This window comes from Bos indicus, chromosome 16 (assembly GCF_029378745.1).
Source record: "Bos indicus isolate NIAB-ARS_2022 breed Sahiwal x Tharparkar chromosome 16, NIAB-ARS_B.indTharparkar_mat_pri_1.0, whole genome shotgun sequence".
Lineage (NCBI taxonomy): Eukaryota > Metazoa > Chordata > Mammalia > Artiodactyla > Bovidae > Bos > Bos indicus.
The window spans coordinates 71,269,309-71,282,738 of NC_091775.1; the positions used below are offsets into that span (position 1 = coordinate 71,269,309).

Here is a 13,430-nt window from a genome sequence, read left to right on the forward strand (position 1 = left end):
AAATCAGGAAGAAGACAATGGTCACCACTTTTACCACTATTATTCAACACAGTTTTGGCAGTCCTAGTTACAGCAATCAGAGAAGAAAAAGAAATAAAAGGAATCCAGATCAGAAAAGAAGAAGTAAAGCTCTCACTGTTTGCAGATGACATGATACTGTACATAGAAAATCCTAAAGATAATAAAAGAAAATTACTAGAGCTAATTAGTGAATATAGCAAAGTCACAGGATACAAAATCAATACACAGAAAACACTTGCATTTCTATAGACTACCAGTGAAAAATCAGAAAGAGAAATTAAGGAATCAATCCCATTCACCCTTGCAACAAAAAGAATAAAATATCTAGGAATAAACTTACCTAAGGAGACAAAAGAACTGTACACAGAAAATTATAAGACACTGATGAAAGAAGTCAAAGATGGCATAAACAGATGGAGAGATATTCCATGTTCTTGGGTAGGAAGAATCAATATTGTAAAAATGACTATATTAACCAAATACAGTCTACAGATTGAATGCAATCCCTATCAAATTACCAATGGCATTTTTCACAGAACTAGAACAAAAAATTTCACAACTCAAATGGAAACACAAAAGACTCCAAATAGCCAAAGGAGTCTTGAGAAAGAAGAATGGAGCTGCAGGAATCAACCTTCCTGACTTCAGACTATACCACAAAGCTACAGTCATCAAGACAGTATGGTACTGGCACAAAAACAGAAATATAGACCACTGGAACAAGATAGAAAAGCCTAGAAATAAACCCATGCACCTATGGGTACCTTATTTTTGACAAAGGAGGCAAGAATATACAATGGGGCAAAGTCAGTCTCTTCAATAAATGGTGATGGGAAAACTGGACAGCTCCATGTAAAAGAATGAAATTAGAACACTTCCTAACACCATACACAAAGATAAACTCAAAATGGATTAAAGACCTAAATGTAAGACCAGAAACTATAGAACTCTTAGAGGAAAACAGGCAGAACACTCAATGACATAAATCAAAGCAAGATCTTCTATTATCCACCTCCTAAAGTAAGGAAAATAAAAACAAAAGTAAACAAGTGGGACCTGATTAAACGTAAAAGCTTTTGCACAGCAAAGGAAACTATAAGCAAGGTGAAAAGACAACCCTCAGAACGGGAGAAAATAATAGCAAATGAAACAATGGACAAAGGATTAATTTCCAAAATATACAAGCAGCTCATAGAACTCAATACTAGAAAAACAAACAACCCAATCCAAAAGTGGGGAAAAGACCTAAACAGACATTTTCCAAAGAAGACATACAGATGGCTAACAAACACATGAAAAGATGCTCAACATCACTCATTATTAGAGAAATACAAATCAAAACTACAATGAGATATCACCTCACTGGTCAGAATGGCCATCACCAAAAAGTCTACAAACAATAAATGCTGGAGAGAGTGTGGAGAAAAGGGAACGCTCTTGCAGTGTTGGTGGGAATATAAATTGATACAGCCACTATGAAAGACAGTATGGAGATTCCTTAAAAAACTAGGAATAAAACCACCATATGACCCAGCAATCCTACTCCTAGGCATCTACCCTGAGGAAACCAAAACTGAAAAAGACACATGTATCCCATTGTTCATTGCAGCACTATTTACAATAGCTAGAACACGGAAGCAATCTAGATGTCCATCAACAGATGAATGGATAAAGAAATTGTGGCACACATACACAATGGAGTATTACTCGGCCATAAAAAATGAATGCATTTGAGTCAGTTCTAATGAGGTGGATGAACCTAGAACCTATTATACAGAGTGAAGTAAGTCAGAAAGAGAAATATCATATACTAACGCATGTACACAGAACCTAGAAAAATGGTACTGAAGAATTTATTTGCAGGCAGCAATGGAGAAACAGACATAGAGAACAGACTTATGGACATGGGGAGGAGGAAGAGAGGGTAAGATGTATGTTGAGAGTAACATGGAAAGTTATATTACCATATGTAAAATAAATAGCCAACAGGAATTTGCTGTATGTCTCAGGAAACTCAAACAGGGGCTCTATATCAACCTAGAGAGGTGGGATGGGGAGGGAGATGGAAAGGAGGTTCACAAGGGAGGGGATATAGGTATACCTATGGCTGATTCATGTTGAGGTTTGACAGAAAACAACAAAATTCTGTAAAACAATTATCCTTCAATTAAAAAAAAATTTTTTTAAAGTCAAAAGGCAATATACCAATGGGAGAAATATTTGCAAATTATATACCTGATAAGAAGATAATATCCAGGGGCTTCCCTGGTCGTCCCATGGTTAAGAATCTGCCTGACAATGCAGGGCACATGGGTTTGACCCCTGGCCAGAAAGATCCCATACGCCACAGGTCAACAAAGCCCATGCACCTCAACTACTGAGCCGTGCTCGAGAGCCTGCAAGCTGCAACTACTGAAGCCCATGCCCTGCCACAAAAGAAGCCACTGCAGCGAGAAGCCCAGGCACCACAAGGAGGGAGAAGTCCCCACTCGCCACAACCACAGAAAGCCCAGGCACAGCAATGAAGCTGTAGTGTCACTATAAAATGTTTTTAAAGTTAATATCCAAAATACATATAGAATTGTCATAACTCAAAAGGAAAAAAATCAACCAGATTAAAAAATGGGCAGAGGAAGTGAACAGACATTTTCCCAAAGTAGACATACAAATGCTTAAAAGGTATATGAAAAGGTACTTAACATCAGTCATCATAAGGGAAACCCAAATCAAAACCACAATGAGGTATCACCTCACACCTGTCAGAATGGCTATGCTATCATCAGAAATACAATACATAACAAATGTTGACAGGGATGTGAAAAAAAGGGAATCCTCATACACTGTTGGTAGGAATGTAAATTGGTGCAGCCCCTACAAAAACTGGTATGGAGGAAAAATTAAAAATAGAACTACCATATGATTGAGCAATTCCATTTTCAGGTATATATTCAAAAGAAACAAATCATTATCTCAAAGATATATTTACATGTCCATGTTCACTGCAGAATTATTCACAACAGCCAAGACATGAATCAACCCGTGTCCATCAACAGATGAATTGATAGTGTGGTGGAATATTATACAACCATAAAAAATATATTTTATGATAGATAGTGAATAATATACAGCAGAATATCATTCAACCATAAAAAATAAATTCTTCAGGGCACTATGCTAAGTGAAATTAAGTCAGAGAAAGACAACTACCATATGATCTCACTTATATGTGGAATCTAAACGGAACCAAACAAAGAAATAGAACAGACTGGTGGTTGCCAGAGGCAAGTGGTGAAGGTGGTCAAAAAATGCAAACTTTCACTTATAAGATTAATAAATTTGGGGGATAAAACATACAACATGGGCTTCCTAGGTGGGTCAGTGGTTAAAAAAAAACAAACCCGCCTGCCAATGTCAGAGACTCCAGTTCAATCCCTGGGTCAAGAAGATTCCCTGGAGAAGGGAACGGCAACCCACTCCAGTATTCTTGCCTGGGAAGTCCCACGGACAGAGGAGCCTGGAGGGCTACAGTCGATGGGGTCACAAAAAGTCGGACACGACTTAGCAACTGAACAATGACAACATACAATATGGTGACTACAGTTAACGTTACTATATTGTATATTTGAAAGCTGCTAAAAGAATAACTTTAAAGTTCTTATTACTAGAAAAAAATATATAACTATGTAAAGTGATGTGTGTTAACTAAACTTACTGCAGTAATCATTTCACAATATATGCGTATATCAAATCATTATGATGTCATATGTCAATTATACCTCCGTAAAACTGGGGAAAACATTTTTCAAAAATAATGTCCATGTGTGGTGACTGGTATATTTCTAAACAGAATCCACAGACTAGAAACACTGCCCTAATGTTACATTTAAACATGTATAACATTTAAACATATAACATGTTAAATGTATAACCATGTGCCTGAAACAGACATTATTATACATTTTGGTTAAAAGTTAGAATTGTGACTATGGTCACCACGGTTTGTATGAATTAAATTGATCACATTATGGATAAACAATAGAAGGCTAAAAAAAATTAGTTGACTATAACTTTTTAGACTTGATGGCATATTAACCACAAAAACTAATCCAGGCAGAAATAGAGATTGCAGTTTCAGAAATGTGGTAAGCTAAATAGAAAAAAGTATGTTTAAATTTTAACATTCCTTAAGACAGAGGTCTAGTAGGTTTACAACTAGCCAATCTGATCACATGGACCACAGCCTTGTCTAACTCAATGAAACTAAGCCATGCCCTGTGGGGCCACCCAAGACGGACGGGTCATGGTGGAGAGGTCTGACCGAATGTGGTCCACTGGAGAAGGGAACAGCAAACCACTTCAGTATTCTTGCCTTGAGAACACCATGAACAGTATGAAAAGGCAAAAAGACAGGACACTGAAAGAGGAACTCCCCAGGTCGGTAGGTGTCCAATATGCTACTGGAGATCAGTGGACGACAGAGGATGAGATGGTTGGATGGCATCACTGACTCGATGGACATGGGTTTGAGTGGACTCCGGGAGTTGGTGATGGACAGGGAGGCCTGGCGTGCTGCGTTTCATGGGGTCGCAAGAGTCAGACACGACTGAGCGACTGAACTGAACTGAACTGAACCAGTAGGTTTGGTATCAAGTTGCAGTGGAGAAATAACTCACCACCATAATCACAAATAACAACATTATTATTATGAAATAATGAAACAAATGAAACAATATTATTTTTTGGTATTTGCTGATATGTATCCACAATTCTCATTTTGAAGAAAAGATTTTTATTTTTCTGGTGCCATCAAGTGGTAACATTATGAAGTGTTCTAAGGTTTAAATACTAATAACTTTAAAACAGAAAAGTAACACACTGATATGTTTTATATATGTCAATTTTGTGTTTTAGCACAAAATTACATAGAAAAAAAAGGGGGTAACACTAAATCTAACTGTTTGCAACTCATCCCCATTTTCAAACTCCAAATGAGAATTAAGACAAAGAAGAAAAATGAGTAAGTCATTAAGATTGGAATGTTCCACTAGCAGACAAAAAACCCAAAAGACAATGAAACTACCTGAAAAACAAAATTTATATCAAAATGATATATCAATCAAATCATAAGAGATGCTCCCTCCTGAAGTTCCATTAATGTGGCAGTAAAAGAAATTATTTTTAAGGCAAAACCCTTCAAGAACAAAAAGAAAGAAAACAGCAGCAACAAAATTTTAGAAGTTAAAAAGTAGATGAATAAGTGGTTACTGTTTGATCAACTCAAGGAAGCTGCCTTACTAACAGAGCAATGTAAATCTCTCCAAAATTTCAGGGACTGGTGGTCTTAGATAGCTGTGGGAGTGTGAAAGCTAAAACCAAGAAAATTCACCAAAATCCTAGTTAAGAAGTTGTTAGGATGCCACTACACACAGTCCTTCTTCCACTCCTTATGGCCAAGTATCCATTTTTACATCACTCATACTAGAAGACGGAAAGTTTATACTGGAGGAAGAGTAAAGAGAGGCTTCTGACCACAGTACACCAAGCATAGTGAGGGCAGAAGTACTGCAGTTAAAAAACAAAAACTGTTAGTAATCCAGGAGACTGTGATAATCTAAACAGTACTGACAAGTCAAAGACCACAGAATAACAACAACAACGATGATTTTCCTGAAAGAAAACCACTGGAAGAAGGTCCTATTAACCTTTGACCATTGTGTCCGGGACGTCAGATTACGAATCGCAGTATGCTTCAATCTGCTTCCCTAAGAGAAAGGCAAATGATGAAAAACTGATGCTTAAAAATAAATAACAGGCTAAATTCTACTTACAGACATTTAGCAGCATTCAGCTCTCCATGTCCTGTATCACCCCCATTAATTGGCTGAGAATTTATCACAACTAACACAAACGGAAGAGTAAGCAAATCCAAGAACCCTTTACGATCTCAGTTTAACAGCCCATTTCATCTCGCCTCTTCAGGCCATCAAGAGTGAATGTACTAAAGAATCTCTGGGAATACTCCTGACAGAATCAGGTGAACATGGCAGGAAAAAATATATATATATATATTATTCAAACAAGGGACTTAGAAGCTTGATTTTTAAAAATTCTGTTTGTGTTGATTAATTGATCAAAGCAGAGACTTAAGTATACTGTCTTCCACCACGTAATTAAAAGTTAAATTACCATATTTAGGTAATTTAATCTCCAGTAATTTCTTTTTTTCAGTCTTGTTTTTACACAAGATTATACATAAGAAATTGCTATATATACAAGTATGTATGTGTGTGTGTGTGTGTATTTTCCCCCAAATATCAACAAAAGAACATGCCAAAATATAATAATACAGATAAAATTGTACCTTGAACACCTTCCAGGAGCAAATCAACTCCCTTCCTATAAAAATCAGAGGCAGCTTCATAGTCATCTTCTTCTTCCTTTTTTAAAGCCAGCTTTATTAATTCTCCTGCTTTCTCCAAATAATCTCTCTTGCCAAGCTTGGATTTTAAACTGCTGGGAAAAAGGCTACGACTTTCCCGTTCTTCTTCTGTTTTGTTCTGTTCACTGTCAGAAAAAACAGTCCCTAGCACTGAAGAATCCGAAGAAAGATTGGGACCAAAAGTCCTGATGGGAGAATTCTGATTGGAAGCCATTCCATCATCCAGCTCAGCAAGAGAATCCACATCAACAGTAAGAGATACCAGGTCACTGTCGCTGGAGAAACCTAGAAATATGATCACAATAGTGAACAGATATTAAACTGAGAATCGGCCAAAAGAATACAAATCACACTGACTAAACATTTTTTCATATTACCCATGTCAATCAGGAAGATTGCAATTTACTGATGGAAGTCAGTGTCTAGCAATTTGTTTCAGCTTAGTTCATTCATTTTTGTACTATCTCCCCACAGTTCTGGAAGACAATCTCCTGCCTTAACCATCAAACTAAAACTGAAGACAAGTCTTTATCTAGCCCTGTTGTTACAAGCCTTTACCACAGGATCTTGTATTTACAGAAGGTTGATGCTTATATACACAGGTTCTGTGAACAACAGAATTATGATAAAAGGAAAAGAATAAGCGCTTTAGAATAGAAAAGAGAAGTGCCTGAATCCCAGCTCTTAAAACTTACTGTGTGACCAACCACAAGTTACTTAATAATAAAACTTATTATGCAAGGCTTTAAATGAGAAAAAGAGCTAATGCACATAATAGGCTAAGATTAAATTATAACTTTTATAGCAATTACATAATAATAATTTTACTATACATAATATAATGTATCCTCAGAGATGTGCTTTTAAGTAACCATCCATATCTGGAAAATGTATGCCATGCAGCACTTTTTTAACCGAATTTTTTGAAATTCATGTTTCAGCCTCTTCCACAAGCTTTTGGCAAAAGCTTTGGTCAGTATTTGCATCTTAGTTTTCTGACAGAAAATGAATAGAGAATGCTACTGAACATTTACTCAATGAAAATCACTTCTTCCATTTCATATAACTGACTTCATGATACACAATCTTGAACTACAATAACCGTTACTAAACCTGCTCTACTTGTACATTCTTAAAAATGATTAAGGACCTCAAAGAGCTTTTGTTTATATGGATTACATCTGTAAATATTTACTGATCTTGGTATTTTAAAAATAGACTGAATTTTTAAACACTTAAAGTCCATTATATGTTAACATAATTTTTATAAAAATAATTAAGAAGTACCATTGTTTTACATATTTGCAAATCTTGTTAACAGAAGATGGCCATATTCTCATGTCTAATTCTGCACTCAATCTGTTGAATGTCGTTCTGGTTAAAAGAGTTGAAGAAAATGTCACATTGGTAAGTAACTGAAAATGGGGTGAGTATTTTAACAGCCTTTTCAAATAACTATAGCTATCGTTTTTTTGATACTACAACAAAACTTAACAAGTAATAGTTTCTTAAAGGTTAGTTTACATGTGGAATATAAATTTCTATCAGTGTAATTTCTGTTTCTGTTACATTCAAATCTATGGGTCTGTCTCACACACTGAATGGATCTTTTATCATGTATGAGTCTATAACATCACACTCTGGTCATTTTGAAAATATTAGTTTCCTGAGTTACATGGAGCCTCCAAATGGTGATAAATTTCATCATTACAATATCTCCAAGAAAATCATATTTGCTATCACCACCAACCTCGTCAGAAAATTGTTTACATATTGTAAAACTGTTAGGCTCAAAGTGGCTGATACAGGTTCTCCAAAATTCTGTTTTGGTGTTGAGAACTAGAATATCATCACTATCTGGCAACACATACTGTTAACTGTTTTCCTTGAAGTACAAGCTTCCTTTTTTCATTTGAAATGAACAATGAGTTGTCTGTCAATCATTCTTTCAAGCAAAAATGGGGTCCCAGGAAAAGAGTGGCTAGTTTACAGTTCAAATAACTGCAAAGGTGCCTTTTTCCAAGACAACCAGGGCAGTTCATTATGTAATGTGTTCTTCATTTTCATTTCATCTCACATAATAGCATATAAAAGACATATATCCAAGGGTTGAGATTTCAGTAAAATTAACTGTTTTTACTGCTTTATCAAGGACCTCCTAGGTGAAGTAAGCATTGGTATTACTGTAAGGATGTGCAACGAATACTGTCACAGTCTCATAGCACTGTCCTGATTCATGCTCAAGTACAGCAGTTTTACCCACCTCTGCTTTTGGATCATCAGTACAAACGTCAGCAAAGTAGAAACAGAAAATAACTTCCTAGATTATTATAAAAAATAGTTTCTGCCTTGGAGAGTCCCTGAAAAGATCTCAGCAATGAATACCCAGAGATCTGAAAACTATACTTTAAACGCCACTGACTTGTATCATTAAATAAGATTCACAACAGGGTTAGGCAAAACTTAGGTTTTGGAACAACTATGTGATCTGCATCATCACTGAATACATACTGACTGCCACGTTTCTCAGGAAGGAAAATACTGGGTTGGCCAAAAAGTTCATTCAGGTTTTTCCATAACTCGAACAAACTTTCTGGCCAACGTAATACATAAAGAAGAAAATGATCTCCCCAGCATCACACACTAAGTCAAAATCAAAGGTGGATCTGAGTGAACAGTTCCAGATCAGGGGTCAGCAAACTGTTTTTCTGAGGGCCACAGGGTGAATATCTTAGGCTTTCTCGGCTACACAATCCCAGTCACAACTAGTCAACGCTGCTGCTGTCACAGGGAAGCAGCCACAGACAACACCCACACGTCCAAGTGCGCCTGTGTCCCTCAAAGCTGCTCAGATGGGGGCTGAGCTCTGAATGCCGAACAATGTTCACATGCCACACAACAACAACAAAAAAAAGTAATATTAACCCAGAAATACCACAGCTGAAAAAAAAAAAAAAAAAAAAAGCTTTTCTGAAATTCAAAATAAAATGCTAAGTGTAAAAATGTAAAAACCATTCTTAGCTTATAGGGCGGGTCATATAAAAACAGGTGGAAGGACAGACTTGGCCCATGGGCCACAGTCTGTCAACCCCTATTATAGACTCAAATTGCTTCAGTTCAGTTCAGTCGCTCAGTCGTGTCTGACTCTTCGCAGCCCCATGGTCTACAGTACGCCAGGCCTCCCTGTCCATCACCAACTCCTGGAGTTTACTTAAACTCATGTCCATTGAGTCGGTGATGCCATCCAACCATCTCATCAAATTGCTTACTTCATACCGAATAAAGTAAGTTGGGATAAAAACATTTACTGGCAGCTAAGCTCTAATTTCAAATCAACTTTAGACACTATTTTGGCACTCTGTCAATATATCCTGTTTTCAGGGTTTGGCACTTTTTTCCCCCACAAATCCTTGGAATGCCCATGAAATACTAATTTTGTTCCCTGAAAGCAAGAGACTTCATTAAAGCCACGATATCAGATGAAATTCACTGGATCTAGTGGAAATCTCTTCAATTCACCACATTTCAACTGCATAGACAGCACTTAAAATCAAAATCTCTTTATAGCCATCTACAAATTTATGCACTGCTCTGAGAAATACATAAACTTTCCAAGATTTTTAAAAAATAATTTTAAATATTTTCTATATTCAGTACAAATTTACTTCCTTAAATGGTTATCATTGTATAACCTGGTCATCCGAAATTAATAAACAGACAAAGAAAAGAATGCTGTGGTTTATACAGCTAATCACAAATGAAAGGAAATGTTGCTACAGATCTTTTGTCTGCTCTCTGATGTCTTGTCACTATAACCTCTACATCATCTATCACATCATACTGCTTCATGCTTTGCTTGATTTTCCTTTCTAACAAGAACAATAATACCAAAGGGCAAGAGGGTACAGTTATGTGTACTCAGTTTCTTGGCTTTTGACCATAAAAATCTAGTCACATAGTCATATTTCCTCTCACTCTTCCAACCTTATTTTATTAGCAAAGAATCATGATTACATGAAACTAGAACAGAAAAGTAAGATCATAAAAACACCTAGGGAAAAGTCAGAGAGTAAAATAAAGTAATAAATAAAAGCTCTATACAAATTGTTCCCTCTTCAAATCCTACCTAATTCTAAATGAGAAATGTTTCAAAATAAGCAAACAAATAAGAACTAGCCGGTTAGGAAGAGAAACTTTTTAGCCTAAGCAAGAGAAGCAAAGGAAACAACACTACTTCTTCTGGTGTATGGAGGGCAATTTTAAAATATACGTCAGATGCAAAAACGCTTATATCTTTAATCCAGAAATTTAGCAATATATACCAGAAACAATCAGAAATGTAGGGAAAAAAAGACTGACACGTAAGAATATTCATCACAAAAACTAGTGCAATTGAAATAACAAAATCCTAACAATTGGAGAATATGGTATATCCTATGAGGAGGCCTTACAAATAGCTGTGAAAAGAAGAGAAGCAAAAAGCAAAGGACAATAGGAAAGATACAAGCATCTGAATGCAGAGTTCCAAGAATAGCAAGAAGAGATAAGAAAGCCTTCCTCAGGTATCAATGCAAAGAAATCGAAGAAAACAACAGAATGGGAAAGACTAGAGATCTCCTCAAGAAAATTAGAGATACCAAGGGAGCATTTCATGCAAAGATGGGCTCGAAAAAGGACAGAAATGGCATGGACCTAACAGAAGCAGAAGATATTAAGAAGAGGTGGCAAGAATACACAGAAGAACTGTACAAAAAAGAGCTTCACGACCAAGATAATCACGATGGTGTGATCACTGACCTAGAGCCAGACATCCTGGAATGTGAAGTCAAGTGGGCCTTAGAAAGCATCACTACGAAGAAAGCTAGTGGAGGTGATGGAATTCCAGTTGAGCTATTTCAGATCCTGAAAGATGATGCTGTGAAAGAGCTACACTCAATATGCCAGCAAATTTGGAAAACTCAGCAGTGGCCACAGGACTGGAAAAGGTCAGTTTTCATTCCAATCCCAAAGAAAGGCAATGCCAAAAATGCTCAAACTACTGCACAATTACACTCATCTCACACGCTAGTAAAGTAATGCTCAAAATTCTCCAAGCCAGGCTTCAGCAATATGTGAACCGTGAACTTCCTGATGTTCAAGCTGGTTTTAGAAAAGGCAGAGGAACCAGAGATCAAATTGCTAACATCCACTGGATCACGGAAAAAGCAAGAGAGTTCCAGAAAAGTATCTACTTCTGCTTTATTGACTATGCCAAAGCCTTTCACTGTGTGGATCACAATAAACTGTGGAAAATTCTTTAAGAGATGGGAATACCAGACCACCTGACCTGCCTCCTGAGAAACCTATATGCAGGTCAGGAAGCAACAGTTAGAACTGGACATGGAACAACAGACTGGTTCCAAACAGGAAAAGGAGTACATCAAGGCTGTATATTGTCACCCTGCTTATTTAACTTATATGCAGAGTACATCATGAGAAACACTGGGCTGGAAGAAGCACAAGCTGGAATCAAGATTGCTGGGAGAAATATCAAAAACCTCAGATATGCAGATGACACCACCCTTGTGGCAGAATGTGAAGGGGAACTAAAAAGCCTCTTGATGAAAGAAAAAGAGGAGAGTGAAAAAGTTGGCTTAAAGCTCAACATTCAGAAAACGAAGATCATGCATCCGGTCCCATCACTTCATGGCAAATAGATGGGGAAACAGTGGAAACAGTGTCAGACTTTATTTTTCTGGGCTCCAAAATCACTGCAGATGGTGACTGCAGGCATGAAATTAAAAGACGCTTACTCCTTGGAAGGAAGCTTATGACCAACCTAGATAGCATATTAAAAAGCAGAGACATTATTTTGCCAACAAAGGTTCGTCTAGTCAAGGCTATGGTTTTTCCAGTGGTCATGTATGGATGTGAGAGTTGGACTGTGAAGAAGGCTGAGCGCCAAAGAATTGATGCTTTTGAACTGTGGTGTTGGAGAAGACTCTTGAGAGCCCCTTGGACTGCAAGGAGATCCAACCAGTCCATCCTAAAGGAGATCAGTCCTGGGTATTCATTGGAGGGACTGATGCTGAAGCTGAAACTCCAATAATTTGGCCACCTCATGTGAAGAGTTGACTCACTGGAAAAGACCCTGATGCTGGGAGGGATTGGGGGCAGAAGGAGAAGGGAACGACAGAGGATGAGATGGCTGGATGGCATCACCGACTCGATGGACATGAGTTTGGGTAAACTCCAGGAGTTGGTGATGGACAGGGAGGCCTGGCATGCTGAGATTCATGGGGTCGCAAAGAGTCGGACATGACTGAGCGACTGAACTGAACTGATGATAAAAATATTATAGAGTTATTAAAAACTTTTATCAGTTCAGTTCAGTCATTCATTCACGTCTGACTCTTTGGGACCCCAAGGACTGCAGCACCCAGGTCTCCCTGTCCATCACCAACTCCCTCAGCTTGCTCAAACTCATGTCCATCGAGTCGGTGATGCCATCCAACCATCTCATCCTCTGTCATCCCCTTCTCCTCCCACCTTCGATCTTTCCCAGCATCAGAGTCTTTTTAAATGAGTCAGTTCTTCGCATCAGGTGGCCAAAGTATTGGAGTTTCAGCTTCAGCATCAGTCCTTCCAATGCATATTCAGGACTGATTTCCTTTAGGATGGACTGGTTGGATCTCCTTGCAGTCCAAGGGGCTCTCAAGAGTCTTCTCCAACACCGCAATTCAAAAGCATCAATTCTTCAGCGCTCAGCTTTCTCTACAGTCCAACTCTCACATCCATACATGACTACTGGAAAAATCACAGCTTTGCCTAGATGGACCTTTGTTGACAAACAAATGTCTCTGCTTTTTAATATGCTGTCTAGGTTGCTCATAGCTTTTCTTCCAAGGAATAAAGAGCCTTTTAATTTCATGGCTGCAGTCACCATATGCAGTGATTTTGGAGCCCCCCAAAATAAAGTCTGTCACTGTTT

At 37.6% G+C, this 13,430-nt stretch overlaps 1 protein-coding gene across 7 annotated transcripts in view; it reads right to left on the bottom strand.

The window, feature by feature from the left end:
- The window catches only part of RPS6KC1 (ribosomal protein S6 kinase C1), a 204,001-nt gene that overhangs the window by 120,442 nt on the left and 70,129 nt on the right, over nt 1-13,430 (bottom strand). For all 7 annotated transcript variants that reach the window (XM_070768601.1, XM_070768600.1, XM_019976168.2 and 4 more), the window contains one exon: nt 6,383-6,745. In XM_070768601.1, coding sequence (XP_070624702.1) covers nt 6,383-6,745 — 363 coding nt within the window. The remainder of the gene's footprint in view (nt 1-6,382; nt 6,746-13,430) is intronic.